Here is a 27,130-nt window from a genome sequence, read left to right as displayed (position 1 = left end):
GAAGGTCTCCCACCTCTCTCCTTGGCCCCCGATCCCTCATAGGCAGGGTGGTGGGGAAGAGTCCAGCCCAGTCATAGCGCGCGAAGGTTCCTTGGCTGAAGGTGCAGTTTGAAGTCCAGATACCCAGGTGCCTTTGCTATCCAAGGAACAGAGAGGTTCCTGCCTGTCCTTTGAACACATACAGATGAGAGCCTGAAGCTTGATAGGCATTCCTGGGTCCTCTATCTAGGGCACCTCTGGTGCCAGTCAAGCCAGAGACCCTAACTTCTCTGGGCTTCTATTTCTTCATATGCCCAATGGGGATATTTGGAAGAACAGATCTCACCAGGATGGGGGATAGGGATTTGCCCTGAAAGGAGAAAAGACTCATTAATTTGCACACCTACTACATGCCAGGCTCAGTAATTTATTCCTTTTATCTCATTCCTCACACCTCTACTTGAAGGCAAACATTATCACCCCAGGTTATGGATTAGGACACTGAGGCTCCAAGAAGTTCCAAGACTTGACCAAAGCTACAAAGCTGGGGTTGGAACCCAAGTCTTGATAAGTTATAGAATCTCCTGCTCACTGCCACTAGCCGTTCACCCTGCTCCTCTGGAAATGAGTCGACTCCTAGTACCCTGTAACCTCTAGAGAAGGAACTTCGAGGGAGGGGAGGACTGGGCCAGACCTTGGGTGGGAACTTCCCAGCCACCAGTTCAAACGGAGTGCAAGACACTCCAAAGACATGGGGCACAGGGCCCTCTGCTGGACCTGACAACGGGGTGTCCCTCTGGCAGCAGAGGGCACCAGGGAGCCACAAAGAACCAGTCATCAGGCAACACCTCAGGACAGCTGGAGGGAGCATTGGCCAGGGGGTGAGAGTACCACTCTTTCTGTTAACACAGGCCTTATGTCTTCAAAAAGACTTGGGGAGGGCTTGGGTTATCAGACCGGGAGTCTGATGAAGCTGACCTGCACTCCTAACCCTCCTCCTCCAGGACATGCTGCCCCAACCTCAGCTCCGAGTCCTATGGCCCTGCGGCCTGAGACCCTAGGGCCTCTCCCCCTCCCTTCTGTGATGACTGGAGAGTGTGGTCACACATTAGAACCCTGCCCTCTGAACCCTGATCTGGGGCTCTGGCCAGGCGTGCTCCTCCTCTTAGAGCAGTGAAGGTAACCAAATGGGGTGTGGTGAAAGGCAAAATAACATGTAACAAGGACAAGTCGCTGGATGAAGACTGAACTAATGAACAGACACAAGGAGAATGGAAAGGAAGGATGGACAGGAGGAGGGGGTGACAAACCCCCAAGTACACAAGGGGAAATGAGAGGGTGCTTAAAGGAGCAAGGGCCTGGCGCTCATTAACAAAATTAACAAAATTAGCCGCGGGAGGAGGAGATAAAGCACAGATAAAGGACCGGGGGCAGGTGAAAAGTGGGCACAATGATAAGCGGGCTGAGGCTGTGGGATCGTTTATTGGGCCTGTGACCAGGCCAGGCCGTCCCACCCACCTGGGTCTGAGCCTAGCGCCCCCAGGAAATGCAGGGAGGCGGAGAGAGGCAGGGTGCCTGAGGATCCGCTGCCCCCAGGCTCAGCCCCCAGGTCCAGTCTCAGTCCCTGCGGTGGTGCCGCACTCAGGTGAGCGAGGTGTCGTCGTCACTGCCCTCGCCGCCTGCGCCTCCCGTGCGCTCCTCCCGGCTCTCGGCCACAGCGCTCTCATCGATGTTCTCCAGCGAGTCCGCGTGCTGCACCGACAGCTCCGACAGCGCCAGGCTCGGCAACGGGCTCTGCTCGGGGTGTATCCACGGCTTGAAGTGCGGCTGGTGCTTCTGCTTCCACTCAGGGTACTTGACGCATGCCTTGTACATCTTCTTCATGGCCTGCGGGCCCGCCGCCCCGCTACGTTAGGGGGTAGCTGAGGCATGGGAAGAGGTCTTCTCCACGTCCTCTCCCGCGCCCTCCACTGGCCCAGCCCCCAGGTTCCGGGACCCTGGCTCTGGCTGCAGTTTCCTAACCCCGCCCCTCAGCCCTAAATCAGCCCCTGACTCCTAGTTTCCATCCTAGACTCCACCCCCTCAGCCCTTAGTCCTCTCCCCCTGCCTCTATACCCCCAAAGTCCCAATGGTAACTCACCTTGGGAGCCAGGAACTGAGAAGATTTATTCACCACCCACTTGGGTAAGGAGCCTATAAGGACAGGGAAGGGTAATGGGGAGAGAAGGGAGGAAGCAGCCTCAGGGACCCAGACCCCACCAAACATAGACCCAGCAGCCTCCTCTTTGAAGCCCAGGTATTCCAGGGAAGCCACCTCTTTTCCATGGAGAAGGGTGTGTAAGCAAGGCCTATAAGACTTCATCAGCCTCACTCCCTCTTTCCAATTCAGACCAAGGGCCTCAGGCTCAATGCTGTCTGCCCTGTCCCTCTGCTGAGCCCCACATGGCTTCAAGGAAGAAAGCCACCGGTCCTAAGTACCCTACATGTGGGTTGAAATCCTGACTCACAGCTCTGGCCTGTCACCTCCCTCAGCTCACACTGATATCCTTCTCATAACCAACCCCTCCTGATACTCAGACCCTCTTCTGCCTGTCCTTCCAAGCCCCCTTTCCAGGAAGACTCCCTGACTACATGGGCCTCTTGGGTGACCAACCCAGCCAGGCCTGACCTGTAATCCACAGCCCAGTTCTCTACCCTGTCTTGTTCCCAAGCGTCTTCTTTGCCTTTGACACCCAATACACTCGATGATGTTCCAGGGGAGGCCTGGGCTTGAGTCACTCAGCCCTGAGGAGGCTTGGGGTATACCCAGGCAAAGATGCTCAGAGCTTACCCATCCTGTAGTCATTCATTCATTCATTCACTCACTCATTCCACATTCACTGAATGACACCAACCCTGGGCCAGCCTTGGGGACTGGGAGGAACTCACTGGGGGGCTGACCAGTGTGTCAAGTGCTCTGCTTGAGGGGGATGGGCCATAGAGTAGGGAGCCAGTGACCCCCCTGGGGGGATCAGGGATAGAGGCAGTGACATCTGAAGCAGACCTGGAAGGATGAGTAAGGTTTTGTCTGACAGAGAAGGAAGGAGAGGTGTTTCTAGGCAGAGGGAAAGGGCTGCCTGGACAGGGAGGTGGGAAAGTGTAAGGTGTAAGGAAGGGCTGGGGAGGGGACTCAGACTTTAAGGGCAATGGGAGTCACTGAAAGAATTTTTAAGCAGAGTCGAGTCATGAGGAGACAGGTGTTTTAGAAAACTTCCTCTGGTGGCTGGTACAGACAAAAAAAGGTGGCTGTAAGTATGGAGAGAAATGACAAATTTGGGAGCTATTCAAGAAGAATTCGTGACTGAATTTGGATGCTGAGGAAGAGGGAGGAGTCCCAGATGACTCCCAGGCTCCTGGCATGGGTGACTTAGTAGAAGGGGGCGGCTAGTGGGGAGACACAGTGAGTCTAAGGTGCCTGGAAGACATCTTGAGGGAAGTGTCTAGGAAGGTGATGGCCACAGGGCTCTGGACCTCAGGATGGAGACACAGTGGTCATCTGGCCACAGAAGTCAAGGGAATACCTGAGCCCTCCCAAGGGAAACAGGACCGAGGCCTGGAAAACTCCAAACCTCAAGGATGGATAGAGGATGGTAACCAGCAAAGCAGACAAGGTGAGAGCAGCCACGGAGTCGAGAGCAAATCAGAGCATGGGATGTGGGGGCCCAGGAAGAGAGAAAGAGTCAGTGGAGCCGTGGCCACCACTTGGCCCATGCTTTTCAAATTTTGGTTCAAATGATGTTTGAGATGGAGATGCCCCAAAACACAAAACAGCCCCTAGCAGATGACTTGCTGGATTCTTAATGGATTAAGCCCTTTCCCTGTGGTACAGGGAAGGATCCCATGACAGGCTTCCAGGGCCAAGCCCTCACCTTTGGGGTCTACCTGGGCCAGGTAGGTGATGACGCAGCTCTTGGGCCCCGTGCTCTGGATGAGGTAGCCCGTCTGGATGGACACAGCTCGGACCAAGTCTTTCCGAGGCGGGTATTTCTGGGGATGGAAGGCACAGGGAGGTGAGACTCGGGGTGAGGAGCAAAGGTGGTGTCTTTGTGAGCAACTACACACACACACACACCCCATTGGTTGGCTCATATCCCCTGGCATCTGCTCCAGGCCAGGCCTACTGCTGCTACGAGGACAAACGGAAAAATCAGACTAAGTCATCCTTGCCCCTCTCAAGGCTTTCCCCATTCCCCTTGGGTAAGCCCCCAGTCTGGGGTCAGGGCTCATACAGACAGTCTCACACTCATGAGCACATGTGTGGTCACTCACACTCACATACATGCACACACACTCACCCTCGCCCAGGCCAGCCATACCTGCCTGTCCTCCCTGCCCATGGAAATCAAGGTGGCCCAGCTTCAGGAAAAACCAGAGGACCCTGCCTATCACCTCCTGCTCCCCCCTTTTCCAGCCAGTCCTGACCCGGAGTCCACCCAGCCAAATTCAGCCATCCCACCTCCTTGCCCACAGCGATGGTCCATACTGCCCTCTCTTGACCTGCCTGAGAGCCTCAGCAGGGAGACAGGAGCCACAGCCTCACTGTGCAGCAGGGAAACTGAGGGCTAGAGGGGCTCATGCCTGGCCCGGAGTCATAGGGAAGTCATGGTGGCAGCCATGGGCCACCTCCTAGGCTACAGCTGCCAGCTCAGTTCTGACACTGTGTCCTGTCCACCCAATAGGGAGGGCAGGTCAACTCACAGGATGTTTGACAGAGTAGTTCATAATGATGTAATCAGTGCCCATGGGGAGCCAGGAGCGGAGGGTGATGACATCGCGGTTCTTCAAGGGCTTTGGACACCTCCCTGTGGAGGGTAAGGGACAGAGTCAACCAGACCACTGGCCCGCCTGCTTACAAGGTACCTGGGGGTGTCCAGAGCCCTGGACAGGGGATCAAAGAGGAGACAGGCAAAGAGGGGATGTGCAGAAGGAGGAAAGACAGAGACCAGAGACACAGGGATACCTAGTTAACTGCCAGGGCCCCCTTCCCTGACCTAAACAGGCACCCCCGCCTACCAGACCAGAGTCCCAGAGCTGGAACTAGGAAACAGAGCAGAAGGCTCTTCCCTATTGTCTCTAGCCATCCGTACTCCTAACAACCTCCTACAGCTCTTACCTTGCTGGCCTGTTTGTATATGTGAATGTGAGTGTAGGAGAGGACAACGGTATTACCGTGTATGTACACGACTGTGTGTGCACGCGTTTGAATCTATGTATTCATGACCATGTGAGTGCGTGCGTGTTTGTGAGTATACATGTGTGTGTACCCAAGTGTTTGAGAGTGTACAGGGATGTCGGTGGGGGGGTGGGTGGCTGAGCCTTCCCTAGGGAGACCCTCCCTTAGGCTCAGGGCAGTGGCCCTACACCTCAGCACTCAGCACTCAGTGACCACAAGGAGGAAAGATGGGAGGAGGAAGCTCAGTGTGAGGCCTGGATGAAGGGGGCTGAGATTAGCATGCTGTGCCCGCTCACAAGAATAATAGCCCACGTCAGCGTTGACTGTCAAGCGAGCGATGTCAAAAGTCTCGATGACGTTGCTGTCCCACTTCTTTCGGTACTCGATGTCATGTAAAACGTCGTAGAGTGTCTCAGCTGGCACATCACGGCATTCCATCCGGCACTGCAGACAGACACATGGGTTGTCAGGGTCACACAGTATTCAGATACAAGGTAACTGGGGGTGTCCAGAGCCCTGGCCAGGGAACCAAAGGACAGACAGGCAGAGAGGGGAGAAGAAGGAGTAGAGGGAGGAGCAGGGGCCTCTGAAGCCACCATGGACTCACCTCTTTCCATAAGCCCCTACCAGAAGTCACCTGTGCCAGGAGATAGGCCCTGTGTCCAGAGACCATCTCCCACATCTCAGTTCCCAACAACCACCACCCCCCTATTGTTCCCAGTATCTTCCTCCAGGAAGCATTCCTGAATTGCCCAGTCAGGCCACCTCGGGTGTCATATGCTTGGTCTCTATATCTGTGCCTCCCTCCCCAACTGTGAGCCCCTCACGGGCAGAGGCTCATGGCTGATTCAGCACAGAGCCTGGCACAGGCAAATGATAAATGAAATGAAAGCATGAAAAAATGAAGAAATAAACCCACAAATGCCTAAATGAATTATCTCTTTCCTCCTATATTTATCACCTAGCCATACTACTTTCCTTTTTTTTTTTTTCTCATTCAGCAAACATCTTTGGATTTTTACTATTTGTTAGCCTTGCCCTCAAAGAGCTTCTGTCTAGGCAAGAGAACAGCTGAGCATGCCTTGTTTTATTTGACCCTACAACAACTCTGCCAGCTAAGAAATCCAAGCAAGAACTGGAGCCTCAGAGAGGTTAAGCAACTTGCCCAAGGTCACCCAGCTAGTAAGTAGCAGAGCTGGGATTTAACCTAGATCACATGTCTGGAAAGCAAGTAAAAACAGGCCAGGTTTCCATAGATTTGCACTCAACAACATGAAACTCAGTCAATGTCCTTGTTCTGCGATTTTTTTTTTTCACCCAGGAGTAACCCCCAGGGTCAAGATTCCCTCAGCAAATGGAAAAGATTTCTTATTTAAAAAGGTCTTCCAGAACTGGGCATTCAGAGGGTACCAAGAGAACCCAGACATATTACTTTTTATTCATAATGTGATACATATGATGGAGGGTCCCACTGCCTCCCCCTAATCGCAGGGTAGGTCTTGGCACCACTAATGGTGATGTGATGCCACAAGAAGGACACATCAGCACCTATTGGTTATTCCAGGTACCAATGAACTCACCAAGCCTTGGATGTAACTTCAGTTCATATCCAGAGGACACAAATACAGAGGACAGAAGGACAAGCTAAGTGACACCATAAGGATACAACCAGACAAAGCCAGATAGTGAGACATTCTGCAGGCCTACTGGCTCAGTTTCTTCTCTGAAGCAAAGTCATAAAGAAGAGACTGAGAGGCTTTCAGGACACAGTGATCAGATGCAAAGTGTGATCCAGGATTGCATACTGGTTTGGACACATCAGCTATAAGGGACATTTTTGGGACAAATGGGAAAATATGAATATGGTCTGAGTATTAGATGTACTGAAAATTCACTGAAGGAAAATGGTGGAGATTGTTGCCCGGAAAAAAAAAAAAAGCAGGTTAAAATTGGAATGCATGGTATAATCTCATTTGGGGAAAAAATATATACGCATAGGAAGAGATCAGGGAGCATAATCACTAGGGTGTCAACAGTGGCAATCTCTAAATAGTAAGAATATGATGGCTTTATTTTCTCTTTTTGCTTGTCCAAGTTTCTAATTTCCTACAGTGTATAATACTGCTTCTTCAATGATGAAAAAATTTTAAATACCATGGTCCCCCAGAGATACTGAGAGTTGTACTCCCCATATGCCAGGCAGTGTACTAAGTGCTTCATACACATTACTGCATTTTATTCTTCCAGCAATCCTCTGAGGTATTAGCCCCATTTCGGAATTTAAAGACACTGAAGTTCAAGGAGAGCCTCAAGCCTGCAAAGACCTATTGTGTGACCCTCAACAAATCACCCTCCCTCTCTGGCCCTATTTGCTTTTCTGCTCTGTGAGGGGATGTGACTAGATTTAATCATTTGGGCCCTATCCCCAAGCCACATTCCAGCCCTATGCTGAGCACAGAAGAGTCAGAGATAAATCTGACGACTGTCCTCGAGGGTGGAGACCACCTTAGAAAGGCGGAGGTGCCCTAACCTCTCCAGCGCGGGCACAGAGGAGGAGGTCAACTCTGCAGGGTGGGTAGGGGGATGAGGCTTCATGCAGAAGCTCAGTCTAGAAGGCAGGTGTTTATTTGCCCAGTGGCCCTTGTAGAGGGAGCAGCAAGGGTGAAGGCACAGTGTATAGCTTGTTGGGGAAACAAGCCACACACTGGAAATGAGTTGTCTGGCTGGAGTTTCCATGGTGTGGTGCAGCCTAATACTAAAAAGGTCCCTGATTCTAGGCCTCTTTGGAGAAACGGCTGGTTCCAGAGCTAAGTCAATGTATAAGATGACTCTGGAACATCTTATTGTGCCAGAAAGTAAGGAAGCACTCAAAGAATGATAGGGGCCTTGTCCAAAAGACACAGGAACCAGCTTGAAAGTCTCCCACTGGTATAGTGACCAGCTCATCTGGGTCTGCCTGGGGCTCTCCCAGTTTTAGCATTGAAAGTCCCACAATCTGGGAAACCCCTCAGTCCTGGGCGAGCTAGGACAGTTGATCACTCTACCATAGGCCAAATCTGGGACAATTTGTGTATCGAAATAAATGATAGTAACAGATTATACACCACGGAATAAAACAGGAAACCAAAGTATATACAGATATGAATAAATTCAATCTTTGACGAAGAGTAGGATATTTACAGTTTCAAAGCACCTTCCCATCAAATACTTATTACCTACAAAGGGAAAATGAGTAACTTCACAGTAGAGAAGCCACCTTAATCAAGTGATCAAAGTGAACATCATTACCAACGGGATAAATTACAATTGGGTGTTGCCTGACGGGATGCAATTAGAAGAATACAGGCATCATTTCATGCGAAATTTCTGTGAAGATGCATAACTTTAATCAGAAGGAAACATCAGACAAACCCAAAATGAAGGACATTGTATAAAATACAACTTATAAATTGACACTTATAGGCCAGTCATAGGTTGTGAAAGTCAAAGACAGACTGGGGAACTATTCTAGACTGAAGGAGACTAACTAGACATGAGTGAATGTGTCATGGATTGAATTGTGCCCCCTAAAAACATGTGTCAACTTGGTTAGGCCATGATTCCCAGTATTGTATGTGGTTATACTCCATTTTGTGATTGATGTAATTTTCCTGTGTGTTGTAAATTCTAATCTCTGCCTATGGTTCATGAGGCAAGATTAGATTATGTTAAAGAGAATTAGGTGGGATGTAACACCCTTACTCAGGTCACATTCCTGAATCCATGTAAAGAGAGTTTTCCTGCATCACCTTTTATCTTACAAGAGACAACAGGAAAGGGAAGGGAGCAGAGAGTTGGGGACCTCTTACCACCAAGAAAGAAGTATTGGGAGCATAGCATATCCTTTGGACCCGGGGTCCCTGCACAGAGAAGTTCCTGGTCCAGGGGAAGACTGATGACAAGGACCTTCCACAAGAGCCAACAGACACAAAGCCTTCCTCTGGAGCTGATGCCCTGAATTTGGACTTCTAGCCTACTAAACTCTGAGAAAATAAATTTCTCTTCGTTAAAGCCATCCGCTTGTGGTATTTCTGTTATAGCAGCACTAGATGACTAAGACTGAATGAATGATTGAACAAAACAGTGAGTGATTGAACGAAGTGATGGGAGAGATGTGATGGTGAGAAAGAGGGTTGGCGAAGACAGCAGAGGGCAGATCTGGCATCATTAGTATCCAAACAACTTTCTATTGAGCTGCCACACCACGGCCCAGATGCTGCACCAGATAAGTAACACATACTCACTCTTCACCCCAATTTTACAAGGTGGGTGCTGTTGTACTACAAAATAGAAAACTGAGGTTCAGGAGATTAAGCAAGTTGCCCAAATTACACAGCAAGCAAGCAGCAAAGCAGGGATTTGAAATCAGGTCTTCCTGTATTCTTGACCATTAAGAAGAACTTAAGTGTGGCTTCTGAGCAAACTAGAACATCTCTAAATGCAAGTTTGGAAACTGCTCTGGCTTTGCAAGTTCTCAAATGTGGTATCCTGGGCAGTGAGTGTATGGACAGGCAGTGACAAGGGAACACTGCAGCTAGGTTAGAATCCAGCCTAGAGTGCCTCCTCCCTCTGGCCAGGCTCAGTGCCCCCAGGGCTGGATACACACTGGGAAGGGGCCACACTGCCCATCTGCCCTAAGAAGAGTCCTGGCCTTAAGGGCTGTGGGCTACCTGCTGTGGCCCAGAGCCCTAAGGTCCAGTGTCTCACCTGCTTCTAAGGCAGCATGCAGAGGGAGCATGCAGAGCCACAAGATGGACCCAGTGGGGTGTAAACTCAGCCTAACAGATTATCTTTAGGACAGAGAGGAACTTCAAGGTTTTCCAGGCTTGGGACAGGCTCTTGTGGAGGATGTCCAGCGCCAGACCCTGCCGGAAGGAGGGCACTGGGAAAGTGAGAACTGTGGCTATGGCAGCGCTGCAGGTGAGGAAACTGAGGTGGGGCAGGTCGCTGGATCAAGCAAGTGTCCACAAGCGTCCCCATCCCTCAGCGGCAGCCTGGCTCCCAGCCTGGGCTCTTTCCACAGCCCCCCCCTCCTCGGTCCCCCAGGAGGCAGTGCGCCTGCGCCAAGTGGGAGAAATTACATCTGGCATTGTTTCTGCCGCCCCGCTAGCAGCGGCCACACCGAGCAAGGTGTAATTCTAAGAAGCCTCGGGAGGAGCAGGTGGTGGAGTAGGATGGGTTACCTGAGAGCACCTGGCGGGCAGGCCTGTGACCAGGACCCACGCCATTAGACGTTAGGCAAGTCAGTCACCTCAGCTGGGCCCTTGGAGATCCCCCAGGAGACCGCAACTGAGGGGTGGAGGGCTGCTCTGCCAAGGAGCTAGGCTCCGCTCCAAAGCCTTTAAAGCCGGGTGACAGCAGGAAGACTGACATGGAGCCATTTTACAGCTGAGAAGACTGAGGCCCTAAGGGAGCAAGTGACCCCTGGAATGATACCAGAAAAGCCACTGGCTGTGTCCTCTGTACTCTACTTTCTCCAAATCCCCATGAAGTAGAGACCTGGGATTGCCCAGATCCCTGTGACCAGCACTGGGACACCCCCTCCCAACACCGGGAAGCCCCACAGATCAGCAGTCAGAAGGGACTGGACGAGGAAGGGCTTTGGGGGAGTAACTCATTCAGGCCTGGAGTCTGGCAGTCCTAGGTTCCAATCCCGGCTCCTTCCCTTGAGCACTAGAGTTAACTCCTCTGGGTCTTAGTTTATTCATTTGAAAAATGGGGCTAATAAGAGTAACTATCTCACAGACATATGGGACCACATTAAATGAGATAATATGTGTAATACGCCTAACACAAAGTAAATGCTCAAAAAATAAAAATAGTAGCTGTTATTACAAGGGCTGGAGGTAGGAGAGGAGGGTGGCCTGAAGCAGGTTTGCACTGGTGGCCATTCACCTGTCCACTGTGCCTCCATATATTTTTGCCCTAGGCACCTCTCTTGCCTCACTCTAGTCCCGGCCCTGCTCTTCCGTCCCATTCGCCACTTTCTGAAGCTGCTGTGTGCCAGACCTACAACTAGGTAGTGAGGACCCAGAGGTGGACCCAACCTGGGTCCTGCTCCAAAGGATCCCCTTCAAGTGGGGTGGTGCGGAGAGACAGGGACACGAAATCCTAATATAGAATGAGTAGGGCTGGAAGAGAGAGGTCCACAGGAACTGCGGGAGCAGACATAACTGAGCCTACAATGATAAGGAGCTGAACAAGTCAAAGGCGGAGAAGGGCATTTCAAGCAAAGGAACTAATGGGTGTGAAGGCCTATACCCACCTCAAAACCCATTGCCGTATAGTTGATTCTGACTCTAGGCTTAAGCAATTAAGTACAGAACAGGGTCCAATGCTCTACCCCTCACCTTTCTCCCACCTCTTGCCCTATGCTCTCTGGGATGCCTTCCTAGTGCTCAGCAGCAAGGACAGAGGCAGCAGTCTCTTCCAGGGCCCGAGAGATAGCCAACCTGAGACAGGGGGAAAGAAATCAGGCCCTGGACTTGAGGGACAAAAGCTGGGACGATAAAAAGCAAAACAACCCAGAGACAGGTGGACTCCAGGCCCTATCCCAAGACCTCACACAGCAGGTCTCTAATATCCTTGCGTATGGGATATGTGGGGCACATTCATTATCCCACAGTCCTTAGAACCTAGGAGATGATCTCTTCCGCCACCACTCTTCAGGTTTCACCAGGGAAACCGAGGTCTAGGAAAGGGTAAGGGGTTCATTCGGGCTCTGAAACATCAGGCTGTGCTGACTTTTCACCACATTGCATTTCAGCAGTTTTGTAAAGGGAATAACTGTTAAGCAAATCACCCTTTCGTAAAAGAACCATATTCAAATCAGAGAAAGAGTTCCTAACTGGGGGCGGAGTATCAAACCAATTATAGCCTCAGCCAACAGGCCATATACTCAACAACCACTACCATGTGCTCCAAATCTCTGACCAACTCATTACCCTACAAAGGAGACAGGAGTGCCAGGGACGCCACAGGGGCAAAATTTAGTTGTCATCAATCCACATCTACCGAGTTGTCAAGGGCACCAAGCTGGGTCTTTTGCAGGCATCGCCTCAAACCCTCCTAACAACTCAGTAAGTATCTTGATCCCTGTTCTACAGATGTGGAAACTGAGGTTCAGAGAGGTGTAACGGTTGGCCAAGGTCATACGGCTAACAAGTAGTAGACCAGAGAACTACAGCTCAGGTGTGCCTGAGCTTAACATGTCAGAACTTTGTGCTACCTTCATCAAGGGGCAAGACAGGCCCAGATAAAACAAACATGCTGGCAAATGGAGACTAAATAACGGTTATTATGCAGTGCTTACTGGACTTGAAAGGATCTGCTGACCAGGGAGGCTGAGCTCATGGATTCTTGCTCTGACTCAATCTCATACCTCACTGGGCTTAAAGGCAGGACATACTTTGCAGAAACCCAGCACAGGGCTCTGCTCCTTGAAGTCCCCTTTGAGAGCCCTTCAGGCCATCGCATTGCTGCCCCATGAGACCTAGCCAGGCCCCACAGGCTCACAGTTGCCATAGCAGCTCCAGGCTGTATGGCTCAGGCAGGCCTCTGCCCTGCCATGTCTTGACTATGTGGCTGTTGCTTGGGCAAAGGACTTCAGCTCTGAGTGCCAGTATCTTCATCTGTCAAACAGGGATAATTGTGCCCTCAGAGTGGTGCTGTAAGGCTTAAGTGAGACTTGTACATAAAGCCCTCTGCCTGCCCTTCAGCCCCAGGCCCTAGCACCAGGCCCCCTGCAGCTTTCCCTGCCTTCTCAGACTCTGTGGAGGATAGCGCCTTCCTGTTAATCCCCGAAGGGCAAGGCATACAGGAACAACAAACAACCAAATTTACCAAAAAAAAAAAAAAGGCCTCAGATCCCTCCACAGGGTGGGTAGACTAGGAGAGGGTGGCAACTCCCTTACTCCAGGGCCCTACACAAATCTACCCACCCTACTATCACAACCTGAGTCAGGCATGGCCCTTATCTTGTCAGACCAGGGAAACAAAGCTGTGAGAGATGCAAACACAGGCCTGGGGTCCACAGCAGACCATAGAAGCTCAGCGTGGGGGGCGAAGGGGGTGGAATAGATGTAGAGGGAATGGGGGAGCCCTTCTGACCTCCCTGCTCCCCAGGGCCCACTCATCACCTGTCGGCTTCAGGGCCCTCCACTCTGCCCCTCCCAAAGCCCCCAAGAGGCCCACATTGGGCCTCTGGATTTCTGAGGCCCCCAGAATGGAGACCTCCAAGCTCTTCCCCCTATTCCTGCCCCGCTCCAAAAAAAAATTCTGAAGAGTGCTCAGGGCACTGGCAGGAGGGGTCAGGAAAGGGTTTCGTGGGGGAGGTCTGATCAGTCCTACGGTGAGGGGTGCAGAGGTACTTCCTCCTCCACGCTGCCCAGAATACCTTCCCTGGATCTTCCTTTGTTAACTCCTTTCCTATCTGGGCTTCAGACTTCAGTCCAGCTGTCCCCCTCCCATGCAGCCTGCCCTGGCCCTAAATTCTCCACATTGGACTGAGGGCCTACTCCTTTTTGTCTTCTCCAATCCCTGGTGCCTCCCACTATTAACGCATTGATTTGACTGCAATGCTGTGGCCTCTTGTTCATCTCAGCATCCCTGTGCCTAGTGCAGGGCCTGACATATAGCAAATGCTCAGAACTGTTCCCTGAATAGAAGGATGGACAGGTGGGCTAACACCTGTGTGCCGGTGGGTGTGCTACTCTGATTTTTAGGGGCTGGGGCCTGTCTCCCTCAGTGCATCTGCTTCTGTCAAATTCAGAAAAACGGGAGGGCATGAAAACCTCCTGTTTTTGTTAGTTGCCACTGAGTCATGGGGACCCCGTGTGTGCAGAGTAGAATTGCTCCGTAGGGTTTTCAAGGCTGTGACCTTTCAGAAGCAGATCACCAGGCCTGTCTTAAAGGAGCCTCCTGGGGCTGGGGGCGGGGGGAGGTGGTTCGAACCGGCAACCTTTCAGTTAGTAGTTGAGCGCTTAACCATTTGCGCCATCCAGGGACTCCTGAAAGCCTCCTGGACTCTTGTAAATCTCTGTGACACGTAAGGATGAATACTACTTCTGCCATCATCTTATAAAATGGAGTGTAGTGGGGGTAGTCTCAGAAATACCAAGAGACAGGTTCAGGGGACTTGCTTTAAGATCTTTTTAAGTCTTGATAATCAAAGAAAAATAAAATTGTATGAGGTACTGATGTATACTTAGTAAATTAGCAAAGATATGTAAAATACCTAATGCTTGTGAGGATATGGTAAAACTGTTACATAGTTAGTGGCAGCAAAAACTGGTTGCACTGTTCTAGAAAGCAAATATTTTTAAAAATCATCATCAAAATCAATCTTTTGACTCAGTTCCTGGAATCGCAAGACCAGAAATTTATATTCAGGAAAAAAATATAATAAGAAAAAAGTTCTGTTACAATATTCATGGCTTTTTTTTTTTTTTGCAATTAGAGAAATACATTGGAGGACAATCTGGAACCCCGCCAATGGCACAGTTCGGTTAAGAAGGACACATCACCTTAATGCTTACTCCACATCCACCGAGGCTTGTGGGCTCCCCGAGGGCCGGGGCAGTGGCTGAGCCAGCTCTGAACCCTGGGAACCCAGTAACAGGCCTGGCATAGAGCAGCTGCCAGAAATTTCTTGAATTAATAATTCTGTAGCAATATGAGAAACCTCTAAAGCTGCAATGTTAAATGAACAAAACAGGATACGAAGTTGTACCTGTGCCACAGTTTAAATTAGGAATAAAGTCAGAATAGGCTCAAAGGCTATGGGTGTTTTTTTTGTTTGTTTGTTTCAGTGATCTACACCCTTGAGTGAGGGCTAGAAGGCACCAAGGAAAAAAGTTTTACTAGGGAAATTGGAGCTCCGGGTGATTTATTTTTCATTTTCAGATTATTGTGATGGTTGGTACAATACAGTTTATACTAAAAAGCACACTTTTTTTCCCTAAATTAAAAGTGTTGGCCAGAGTCCTGAGGACCTCATTCCTTGGACCTGGAGCCTGGACTCTGCTGAGTTGGGGCTCGAGGCTGCCCGTGCTGACGGACGATAAGTTAACTTGGAAATTCTCCGCATCACCTAGCTGGGCTCACACACTAAGGAGCTCTGCCCAGAGGCCAGCACAGTACTGGGAGAGGGAGCCAGAAGGGACTCCTACCCTTGAGGAGCCTCTAAGCTGGGGGTCTGGGGAACAGGCAATGATAACCCTGGGTGGTCAGGGCCGGGGCAGAGGGAAGCTGGAGACTTGGGTACAGGGAGGGACACCTAAGCTGTGTCTTAATGGAAGAATAGAAGAGCAGGTGGCACCCAGGTGAAAAGGAGGGTCAGGTGATGGCATGAGCCTGGGGGCTAGAAACAGCTGGGCTCGTTGGGGGAAGGAAAGGGCTCATGCAGTTCCATGAGGTAACCTGAGTGAATGAGGATGGAGGTGGGAGGAAATGGAGCTGTCCCTTGGGAGCCTCAAACTGTGTTCATTCTTTCATCCATTCAGCAAATGTTAATCGTGTGCCAGCTCTGTGCTAGGGCCATTGCAAATTCACCTAATTCTATCATCTGGACTACCTGGCAGGAGGGAGGATTAGGCCCTTTGAAAGATTTGCAAAGAATGGCTCGTAAAAGTGAAGTGGAGGGACCAGCCTGGAGCCCAGTGTGACCCTGAGGCTGCTCCCCAAGAACAGGCCCTGCTCTGCGTAGGACCCAAGGAACCCCAGGTGGACCAGTGCCTGGATGGATGAGCACTGACACTGAGGAGTCCATGACAGGGACTAGGGCTACTGGGGATGTTAGCAGAGTGGGAGGGGATGTCGGAGCTGACTCTGAATGGTCTCTATACCACACCTGCCTGGGGTGGAGGGAGCTGGAAGAACCCAGAGAGCACAGGTAGTCTGGACCCAATATATGGTCAACTTCCCCCACCTTTGGGCCTTAGTATTCCTACCTGCAAAATGACCAGTCGAACCCCATGGCCCTCTTCTCTGAAGGGAAGAGGATCTGGCACCAGATACCCCCAACCCACCTTCTCCCGCAAAGTGCAGGCCCCCTAAGACCGGTGGAGAGTGGAGGTGTTGCCACCTCTCCCCTAGAAGGAGCTCCTTGAGCAGACAGAGCTGGGCTCTTCCTGCTGCTCTCCATCCAGGGTTGAGTGATTCATCCCTGCTCTGCCTCCTTCCCCTCCCTCTTCCTCCCTGTCTCTAGCCTCCCTGGACCCCTAACCCCACTCCCAGCCTCCAGAGCAGTAACCCCAGCTCTAGTGATGAATTTTCTGTTCTGACATCTCAGAAGCTGACCTCCTGGTCTGTTCTTCTCACTGCCTTGCTTCCATCCTGGGGGAGGAGTGAGAGCCAGGCAGAGGAGGGAGGGCCCGGCAAGAGAGGCAGAGAGTAAATGGGCCTAGAAGAGGAGGCAGTGGGTAGCTGAGACAAGTGAGACAAGACAGAAGCCAAAGCTGACACAAAGAAATCAACACAGACAAAGAGAATAAACACCACAAATGGACTGATGCCCCCTAAAGCTCTCTAGTAAGCTCCAGGCTTCTACTTCAACAACCTGCTAGGCATCACCCTTTAGACAGCCCACAGGCCTCTCACACTCACCATGTCTAATACTGTCGGATTATCTTCCCCTAATGCCCACCTCTCTCCCCTCCTGTCATGGATTGAATTGTGTCCCCCCAAAATATGTGTTAACTTGGTTAGGCCATGATTCCTAGTATTGTGTGGTTGTCCTCCATTTTGTGATTTTAATTTTATGTTAAAGAGGATTAGGGTGGGATTATAACACCCTTATGAAGCCAGGTCACACCTCTGATGCAATGTATAGGGAGTTTCCCTGAGGTGTGGCCTGCACCGCCTTTTATCTTCCAAGAGATAAAAAGGAAAGGGAAGCCAGCAGAGAGGGGGGACTTCATACCACCAAGAAGTACCCGGAACAGAGTGTGTCCTTTGGACCTGCGGTTCCTGTGCAGAGAAACTCTTAGTCCAGAGGAAGATTGATGAGAAGGACCTTCCTCCAGAGCTGACAGAGAGAGAAAGCCTTCCTTCCCCTGGAACTGACGCCCTGAATTTGGACTTCTAGCCTACTAGACTGTGAGAAAATAAATTTCTCTTTGTTAAAGCCATCCACTTGTGGTATTTCTGTTATAGCAGCATTGGATGACTAAGACACCTCCCCTCCTGTACCTGGAACCTGTGCATGATTCTGGACTTGTCCCTGACTCTCACCCCCTAGCCAATCCATCCAGCTAACTCTGCCACTTGGATTCAACTCAGCCATGTCCTTCCCAACAGCACCTCTTCACCAACCCCAGGCAGGCCTCACCATCCTTGCTTGGACCACTGCAGAGGCTCCCTCATCTCTGTTCTCCTGGCTTCCAGGCCAATCTGCCCCTGCAGCCAGCTTTCAAAAAAAAAAGAGCTGATTATGGCACTGCCCAGGTTGAAAACCTCTGCTGTCTCTTTTTCTGCCTTCAGGGTAAAATCTGTAACTCCAAACATCCTCCTCACTCTGGCTCTGCCTCTTCTCCTTCCTCATCCCCAGCCCCTGCCCCTGTTCTTGCCCCTGGGGAGCCTACCTCACTGAGAGACTCACCAAGACCTTCTCAGCTTGCTGCTTGGCTCCTGCTGTCCCTCCCAGGGTCTACCCAGACACCACCACCAGGCGAAGCTCCCCCTCTTCCCTCACCATGCTGTAAGTCACTGGTTCCTTCAGTCTGAGTTTGAACCTGACCCAGTCCTTCTCACGAAGGGCTGTCACTGTCTCCATCTGTGCCCCGACCAGGCTTTGAGTCTCTTGAGAGCAGGGCCTGGGTCTGATCTGTTTCTCGGACCCTAGCACAACAGCTGGCAGATCAGGTGGGAGGCATGAAAAGGATTTGTTGAATGAATAAATAACTGGGATGGGAAATAACTGAGGAAAAAGGACAAATAGAGACACAAGGGAGTAACCACAGAGGGAGAGGGGAACAGAGATAGGGATAGAGAACACACCCCAAAAAAGAGACCCCTGAGACAGGCACAGAGGCAAGGACAGGAGGTTTCAGATGAGGCGGGGAGGGAAAAAAACGATGGCAAAGACCAAGCTGAGCCAGGGGGCGGGAGCCACCCAGAGACAGCTGAGGAGACATAATTGGATCAGAGACAGCTCTGCTTCTGCAGTGAGGGGGTGTGACTCACACACACAGAGTAATGCCAGGCACAGAAACATACACAGTCCCACACTCAGAGGCACAAACACACAACTGTAGGACCCACACATACATTCAACACCGATTTACTGACACTTGTCAGGTGCCTGTCTGGGGCAGGAAGGGGGATGGGGAACCAGGTGCCTACCCTAGAGGTGCTCACTTGTCTGCCCAGCTAAGGGCCATTTCACACAGTCACCCACAACCCAGCTACACACACAGAAGGCCCAGACATACAATCTGCAACCCCATCACATCACCCTGTCCTCACAACACACAACCCACCGTCTGGTATCTTACTGAGTTATTTCGTTTGCTTCTATTTTGCTTGCCTCCCACCTCCGGATGTAAAACCCATGACAGCAAAGTCCTGATCTATCTCGTTTACCACTCAATTCCTGGATATAACACAATGCTTGGCAAATAGTATGTGCTCAATAAACATGTGCTGAATGAACAAATGAATGGCTGAATTGTGGAGACACACAAGAGAAGTTTATCCCCTCTGGCTGTCAGGCCTCTGCCTCCAGACTCCATACCTCCCTGGCCTAGTGCCAGGGCCCAGGCTCTCTGGAAGAGTCCAAAGATAGAGAAGGGGGCCCAGGAGATGATGGAAGGGATCTCAGGGAACCAGAGGCTTATGGGGGTTGTGGCATGAAATTCAAAGGGTCAGATTAAAAGGGCCTAGGCAGCATGTTCAGGGGAGATGGAAGGTGGTGCTCACTCCTTATATCCCATGGGTGGTAGAGGGGCGCAGGGGTGGGAGGGATGGGTGAGTACATCTGTGTAGCCACTCACTGTTCACCTGCCTCAGGACATAAGGATTCTAGAGAGACATCAGAGGGAGCAAGTACCTGCCTTCAGGGAGCCCAAGCTAAGAAGCAGAGAGGCAATACTCATGGCGTTGAGTTGATTCCGATTCATAGTGACCCTATAGGACAGAGAAGAAGTGCCCCATAGCATTTCCAAAGAGCACCTGGTGGATTTGAACTGCTGACCTTTTGGTTAAAACCCAGACCCTTTGGTTAACAGACATAAATCTTTGGTTATGATAAAGCCCCAGAGAACAGGTCCAGCTGCCCTGTGCCACTTGCCCCAGGCTCTCTTTAATGACAGGTGAGAGGAGTCTGCATTTGGCAGGGGACCCACTACTAAGTTCTGGGCCTTCCACTTTCTTCCACTGCCTGTGTTTCTGAGGCTCCAGGGTCCCCAAAGCATCAAGGCTAGCCCAAGCATGATGGAGGGGATAAACTGAGACACCAAGAGGGGCAGCAACATCTCAAGCCTGACACCTGGTCTGAGCCACTTATTCCCGACCTGGACATGCTCATCTGCCCAGGTCAGGGACACAGGTGAGGGGTCAGGGCGGGAGCAGGGTTTCTGTCCCTGTCTATGCTCATAGCAACCTGGCACTCAGATCTATGGCTACCTGCCCCTCAGTAACAGGCTGGAGCAGCCCAGCAAAGGTCCCAGATCCCAAGCAGAGTGCCAGGCCTCTGGGGTCATGGTGTCCAGGGCCCTGGCTCCAGGCAGGCCCAGCCAGGTGTGGAGATGCAGAGAAAGAAAGAAAACCCATCTGACTCCAGGACTCCCTCCTTTCTCTCATCTCCTGAAACTTTAAAGACTCTCGGCTGGAAACTGAGCTAGGGCTCGTTAAAGTTTAAAGGCCAGAGCCTGGGGAGCTGGGTGTGGGAAGGCACAAAGCCAGCCAGGGCCTGAGGGCATATCCAGTCCCAGCAGGGGACACAGGCTGGAGGTGTCCCCCACCCCACTCTCTCACATACAAAGGTTTCTCACCCCCAGGGCATGGGCCAAGGTGGCTGCACATCCATGCAGTTTTGTACTCCAGCCAGCATACCACTTCACAGTTAGCACATTGCAAAGGGTTTCACTAACTACCATGTTCATTTGTTACCCTCGCAAATTTGAATGCGGCCCTTGCTCCATTCCCAACATTCCCTGCTTCGGTGCAGGTCTGAGCACCTCTGCCTAGACAAACACAAAAGCAGCATCTTCCTACAGACCCCCTTGTCTGAAACCCTCCCTTGGCACCCCACAGCCTGAAAGACTCAAGTCTTAGAGCCTTGGCCCAGCTTTCTAATCATCCCCATTCCCTTAGTCCCAAGTCCCATACTGAAGCTCCTACAGCTCTCCAAATGCATTATCCTGTTTCCCACCTCTGGGCCTTTGCACAACTGCTCCCCTGGAATAATCCCAATGCTAACTATCAAATATGTACTCCTCATTTACCACCCAGTTCCAAAGGGATCAACATTGGTTCAGATGCTTCTTTGGGTTCCTATGGCTCCTATGACAAGTGTCTGTCAGCACCCAATGAGAGGTCCTTGAGGGTAGGGCTTGGGTTTGATTGCCCCCTCTTGTCCACAACCCCCAGCACAGAGATGTATGTTCACAGAATGAGCAAAGGAGCAAATAAGTGAATGAGTAGATGACATGCCTGGAGGTAGGTAGGACAGCATTACTATACATTTGAGAGGCAAGGAAGCTGTATCTATGCAGGTGCAGCAACTGCTCAGGGTCATATAGCCAAATCCTGTGCTCTCTCCCCTATATCCTCAACCCAACCCAGTTTCCTCCTCCAGGAAGCCTTCCCGAAAACCTCCAGCCACCTCTGACCCTTCCTTTCTCTGAGCTCTCCTACCCAGAAGGTCTAGAGCCTGACTAGCTGGGTTCACGTGCTCTGTGGAGCCTGTTCCCTGTGGACAGCTCTGGATCCACTTCCTCCTGTTGTCCCCATACCAAATCAGAGCTGGAGCCAGCCAGCCTAGCCCTGGATTCAGGGCCCCCATGATGGCAAAGCCTGGCAAGGCCTTGGTCATTTGTCCTCATTCACTCTGCGTCCAGCAGTACAGACTCACCCCCCCGCCCCTACCAGCCTAAAGCTAACTACCTACCCAGCAATCTCCTATAGAGATGGGGAAACTGAGCCCCAGAGAAAACAGAGGCCAAACCTGAACCTGAATTTACCTAATCCAAGGTCCTAAAACCAGATTAACTCCTGCCCCTGCCACCACAGATAAGGAAGACTGCCTTAGAGAGGTGAAGTAACCCCCAAGGTCACACAGTGGGGGCTGGGTTCTTGCCCAACTGAGTCTCCTCCAGGCTGCCCTCTCACAATGACACGGCATAGGGAGACCCAGACAGGAGAGTGAAGTAAATTGTGAGCCACTCAATCCTGGAGCGGAAAGGGCCTACCAGTCCAATAACCAGGCCCAAGGGAATGTAGAAAGCTCAGCCTCAGAGGCCCAAGGACCTGGGTTCTGATCCTGCTTCAGATACTTTCTAGCTGCTTGACCTTGCAAAAGTGACTTCTGGCTCTAAGCCTCAGTTTCCACATCTGTTGGATGGGGCTAATGAGACCTACCCCACAGGCTAGTGATGAAGATTCAGTGAGAGGACCTAAAGAAAGTATGTGGTACTTGATACACAATCAAAACATGGCCCTCCAGCCCCTGCCTTCCCCGTGACCCTTTTGAGCCCCACAGACTGTCAAGGGCTAGAAGGCTCCTTGGAGATCCCTGAGATAATCCCCCATTTCACAGGGGGAAGAGAATGAAGCACTTGGAATCCAAGTGGCCTATGGTGTGAGGGTAGATGGAGGGTGAGGCAGGGCAGGGAAGGGTCACAGGAGGTTTCTCCAAAGGGGAAGGGGAGGAGCCAAAGGACAGGAAGTCTGAGAAGACAGGTCCCCACTGCCCAGCTTCCTGTGGCAAGAGGAACCTCAGGTTCTCAGCCACACTCCCCCAAGTGACTCCCACCCCTACCCTAGTTTCCAAGCTCCTCAAGGATGCTGCCCAGCTGGCCCACTCCTACTGTAGGCCCATTCACACAAGGTCTCAGTCCTGCTTTTGTTGGCTGCCTGTGGACATCTGTCCCATGCAGGAGGCAGTGGGCTGGGGGTCACCCACAATTCCTGGAACACATCTCTCCACCACGATCTGGAAACTTCTGAGGAGTTTCCAGGCTTCCTCCTCTGCCTCTCACACAGGATGGCCAAACAGGGCTGGGCACGCAGTGGGCATGAGGAGGAGCTGAGAACATGGGCATCCAGGGCAGGGCTGGGCAGGCCCTGTCATCCCTTGTGTCCGTCCCCCCAGCTCCTCATCTCCCTCCCGTGGGCCTCAGCACAGCTCCTGAGTTCAGAGGCTCGTAGAGCCAGGAGGGCCCCATAGAACAGATGGAGAAACAGCTCAGACTGGGACAAGAACATGCTCAAGGTCACTTATACTAAAAGAGAATCCCACAGCTAGGATCAAACCCCAGCCTCTTCCCTGGATATCCTGGCTGAATGATAGGACCTCCTAGTTTCCCTTTTCTCACCACTACAGGAGCTGGGTGGCAAGCCTTGCCTGGGCATTGAGAGACCTGGGTTCTAAGCCACCCTCTGGCCTTGTACCCAGAATTCATGTTCAGTAGGAGGTGGTGCCTGCCTCATCTTCATTACCCAGGGCACAGTGCAGGCCTGGGGCCAGGCCAGGCTGGAGGCGAGGAGGGAGGGAAAAGGTGGAGGTGGCCCCCAACAGCCTCTTTCCTCTGTCCTGGCTCTGACTGCTGGGCCCAGAGCCACAGTGGCTTCCAGAGACTCCGGACTTAGGGGCAGGGAGAAGATGAGATGTCCAGAGGAAGGAAGGTCAGGAAGAGAGAGTCGACCAGGTAGATAGATAGGTAGAACCCTACCCCCCACCCTGGGACCACGTGCAGAGTGCATGTTCAGAGGGCAGTTGGCTCTCTCAGATCAGGGTGCAGGCCCAGCGCGGACTCGGGCATGAGAGAGGCTGGGTGGGTGGCAGAAGCTTAGTAAACACCTGCAATTGAGTCCCAGCCTCCTGGAGTGACCCAGTCATCGCTGGGAACTCTGGCTTCCAGCCTGCTGCATGACCTTGGCAAGCCACTCCCCTTTCTGGGCTTTCTGATCTATCAAACAAGGATGGGATAATGAAAAACCATGTCCTTCAAAGAGTTATTGATGAGGTTAAATGTTGTAATGTTGACTATTGATGTGGGACCATGCAGAGAGGGGCAGAAGCTCTTGAGCCAGAGTCGCTTGGGTTCTGCTCCTGCCTTAGCTGCCATGTGACCTTAGCAAGTGACATCACCTCTCTGACCCTCAGTGTCTTTGTTTGTAACATGAAGACAAGCCTACTACTGGCCAGAACTGAGCTAAGGATAAATTAGATGATAGAGGAAAATGTTTGGCTCAGAACAGGGACTCTTATTATCAGAAACGCAATTAGCGGCATGAAACCTGGGAATCCTAGAATCTTGGGGATGGGGAGGTCAGAGACCTCTGCCAATCTCCCAGAGCTCTGTCTGGCCATGCCAGCAGGATCAGGAGTGAGGGGCTGGCCCCTTGGGATGCCCTCAGCCTCCTCCCTAGGCCTGAGCTTGGCTTACCTCCTGTCTCCAACTCTCCCTCTTGTGGACTAGGGGGCAGCAATAGGGAGACAAGTAAAATTGAGCTAGGCTAGGAGGCTGGAGACCTGGGTTCCAAGCCTGGGATTGCAGAGACTTTGCTGTGTGAGCCTGGGCTGGACCCTGCTCCTCTTGGGATTCAATCTGCACTTGTACCTGGGGTGGGGGTGGGGGTATAAAACAGGGATTGCAAAGGGCCCTTTGGCCCCTCCAACCTCTGCTCAGTCTGAGAGGAAAGGAGGGTTGGGGTCCTGGCTGGTGGAGAGAGTACATTCCCTGCCCACATGCCATACAACCCCAGTTTTTCAAGTTCCCCTGCCCCAAAGAAGTTCACCTGAGAAGTCTAATCTGGCCACAAGGGGTCTGTTGTGGCAGCCTGGCCCCCAGACCCGCCAACTCCAGTTCTGAGCTGAGCTGGTTTATTCATTAACCAAGGCAGATGGAGGAGGTAGCTCTGCCCTGTTGACACAGAGGGTGGGGGTACTGGACTGGGTTAGACCTTCCCCTCCCCTCCCTTCTGGACAGCCAACTCAATGTGAAAACTACCACTTCCCTACCCACTGTGAATTGTCAGCCTTAAACCTTTCCCAGGTCACAGTCAGGCTGTCTTGCAACAGCCTTGCTCATTTGCTCATTTGTTCCTTCCCTCATTCATTCAACCAACATGCCCTGCTCTGTCCAAGGTTCTGCATCTGTTACTGGGGATGCAATGAGGGATAAAACTTGTCCCTGCTTTCAGGGGCATATCAGCTGGGACATATCAGCTGCCTCCTCCTTCCCTGTTCCTCAGGCTCAGACACCTGTCAGGCCCCTAGGAGGCCCCCAGCCCAGGACCTTGGGTGGAATGGGGAGTAGTCTAGGATTCCCAGGCCTAGGCAGAGAGATTGGGACAGAGAGTCCCAGACAGGGACACACACTGACACTTGGAGAGACAGGGACAATCAAATGGCTAGAGTACAGACACAGTCATAGCGGGGAGAAAGGACAGACCAGAAGGTTACACGGGACAGATAGACAAAGTAGTAAAACACCAAGATAGAATGATAAAGAAAGGCACAGGATCAGAGGGGAAGGGTCAGATGCCTCAGCTTTGGCTTGAGGCCAAAATGACCCAGCTAGGCCTGAAACCAGGTCCCAGGCAGGAAGGGACAGGGGAGACAGTACAGTATGTGTGTGGCCGGGGAGGGTTCTTTGAGTCCAGTGCCTGGTCCCCCTTGCAAGAGGAATGTATTGGCAAGGAGGGCAGCAAAGGAAGGGTACAACAAGGAAGGCAGCAAAAGAAGGCAAAGGAAGGGGAAGTGAAGGGCAGAGGCAGCACAGCCTACTGCCAGGAGCCCGGGAGGGGAGACCTGCCCACTCTCAAAATGTGGCACTCACAGAAATGCTAGTTGTATTGGAGGCAGCGACTGAGGCCCCTAGAGCAGAGTCTCTACCACCTCTATTCCATCTAGTTCGGAGGGGTGGGGGGAGAGGGGAACTCATGGGGCCCCCAAACTCCTCAAGCCTGCCTGTCACAGCAAAGACGGATGAGACTGTAAGGAGGGGGGCTGGCTGCGAGGGGGTTAATGTGTTTGCATCAGCCCTTTATGCTGGCCTCCTTGACCTCAGGCCCTTTCCTCCTCCAGTTCACCCTCAGACCGGCCGGAAAGAGGTAGAGATACGCAAACCTTCAGGATCTGCCAGCCACAACACGAGTCCCTGTAGGAGACTCAGGGAACAGCCAAGGAGGGAAGCAGGAAGAGCAGGGCATGAGGCAGGAAGGATTCAGGTCCTAGGCACCCAAGGGTAGGGGGTGGGGGTGCAGGGAAGAGACCCAGCTCAGGCTGGGAGAACTAGGAGTTGGGGTAAGAAGGGTCCAATGGGAAACTCCCACCTGGGGTGACTCAAGTCAGGTGAAGGCCTCCAGGGAAGAGGCGTCCCTGAGGGAGACCACTCTTCTAGATGGGCCTGGAAGCAGCCCACCTCCCTGGAGTAGGCAAGGACATGCCCCAGGTTCTGGGTGTGTGAGCCAGAGTGAGTTACATCCCCTCTCCAGGCCTCGGTTGGCCCGTTTTGTGTGATGGGGGCTTGGCCGAGGAAATTGTGCCTCCTCCTGGTTCCTGGCAGGAAGCTGTTTCTGAGCCAAGAAGCACAACCAGGTGTCTGTGGCCCTGAGGGAGGACCAGGAGACTCCGTGTCAGACGCACTACAGGTGCAGTGGGGAAAGCACCTATCACAGGGCAAACCTACCTTTATCTTGTGCAGTGTCCGGTCGATCTCCATAGCCTGCACCCACACAGATACACCGCCTTTGCTATATGTCAGGTTCCAGCCCACCTCGGCTTCACACTCTGACCGGAAGCTGCGGAAGTCCTCGTCGTCGGGCACCTGGACGCTGTCACGGCCCAGGACTGGCCGAGGCCCTTGGGGCTCTATTGAGGCAGCAGGCGTCTCCATAGAGCGTGTGGGGAGGCCCCGGGCCCTGGTTCTAGCCCAGCTCTCCTGGTCCTCCGCGGAAGCTTCAACGACGTCGACGCGGCTGCAGATGCTGACGCCACCTTCCTGGGACCTGCAAGACCGGTTTGGGGACAGGAGTCAGTGCGCTGGGCATGCGGGTGGGGCTTTCTGGGGTCCTGGGCAGAGTTCGAGATAAACAGAGACTAGCCCCCGGGCGAGACAGGCAGGCATGGGACAATCACGGGGGCCACCCCCCAAGGAGCGACCCCAGACCTCTCTGGGGCTGGTGTGGGGGCTGCGTATCGGGTGCAGGAGACCCACGCGAGTCCGTCCGGACCGGAGTGAGGGCCAGGACCCCAGGCGACAGACTGTCCAGAGGGGCACCGCGCAGTGGTGGCCGGACCGGCTCAACTAACTCGGCAGCGGCGCCGACGTGGTCTGCGCCCCGGGCGAGTGGTGGGGGCGGGGTGGGGCGCCTGCCGGCCCGACCCACTCACCTGTGCGGGCTGCTCCGCCGGGGCCCGCCGGGGCCGGGAGTGCGAGCGCCGCTGCTGCTGCTGCCGGGGCGACCGGGGGCCGCGCGGGGGCTCTAGGGGGGAGGAGCAGTGGGTCCCGCCGCCTGGTCCTGCCCCGTGCCCCCCCCGCCCCGCGCGCCCCCTCTCTCCCTCCCCGTCTCCGAGCTCGGCTCGGGGCCCTGGGGGCTCCGCTCGCCTCGGCAGGGTATTTTCCAGGCTGCGGAGGTGAAGCTGCCAGAGCTCACAGCCCTTCCCAGCCCCGCCCCGCCCCGCCCCGCAGGGTCCTAGCGCCCGCCCCCAGCAGCGCCGGAAGGGGTCCCGGC

At 52.7% G+C, this 27,130-nt stretch overlaps 1 protein-coding gene across 1 annotated transcript; it reads right to left on the bottom strand.

The window, feature by feature from the left end:
• Positions 1-394: 394 nt before the first annotated feature.
• STARD10 (StAR related lipid transfer domain containing 10) lies at positions 395-26,880 on the bottom strand. The gene is made up of 7 exons (XM_049890293.1): positions 26,790-26,880; positions 26,086-26,404; positions 5,488-5,635; positions 4,717-4,820; positions 3,888-4,005; positions 2,120-2,172; positions 395-1,866 (listed from the first exon to the last, which is right to left on the bottom strand). The coding sequence occupies exons 2-7, from the start codon at positions 26,290-26,292 to the stop codon at positions 1,621-1,623; spliced, it is 876 nt and encodes a 291-aa protein (XP_049746250.1). The 5' UTR covers positions 26,293-26,404; positions 26,790-26,880; the 3' UTR covers positions 395-1,620.
• Between the last annotated feature and the right edge of the window lie 250 nt (positions 26,881-27,130).

This window comes from Elephas maximus, chromosome 7 (assembly GCF_024166365.1).
Source record: "Elephas maximus indicus isolate mEleMax1 chromosome 7, mEleMax1 primary haplotype, whole genome shotgun sequence".
NCBI classification, from domain to species: Eukaryota; Metazoa; Chordata; class Mammalia; order Proboscidea; family Elephantidae; genus Elephas; species Elephas maximus.
Note: the sequence above shows the minus strand (reverse complement) of the source record. Positions and strands in the feature narration are given on the sequence as shown.

Coding starts and splice junctions, on each gene's coding strand:
- STARD10 (XM_049890293.1), bottom strand. CDS start 26,292: ATGGAGACGCCTGCTGCCTCAATAGAGCCCCAAGGGCCTCGGCCAGTC. Junction 5,636..26,085: donor GGACACTGCACAAGATAAAG/GTAGGTTTGCCC, acceptor GTCTGTCTGCAG/TGCCGGATGGAATGCCGTGA. Junction 1,867..2,119: donor CTCAGTTCCTGGCTCCCAAG/GTGAGTTACCAT, acceptor GCGGGCCCGCAG/GCCATGAAGAAGATGTACAA.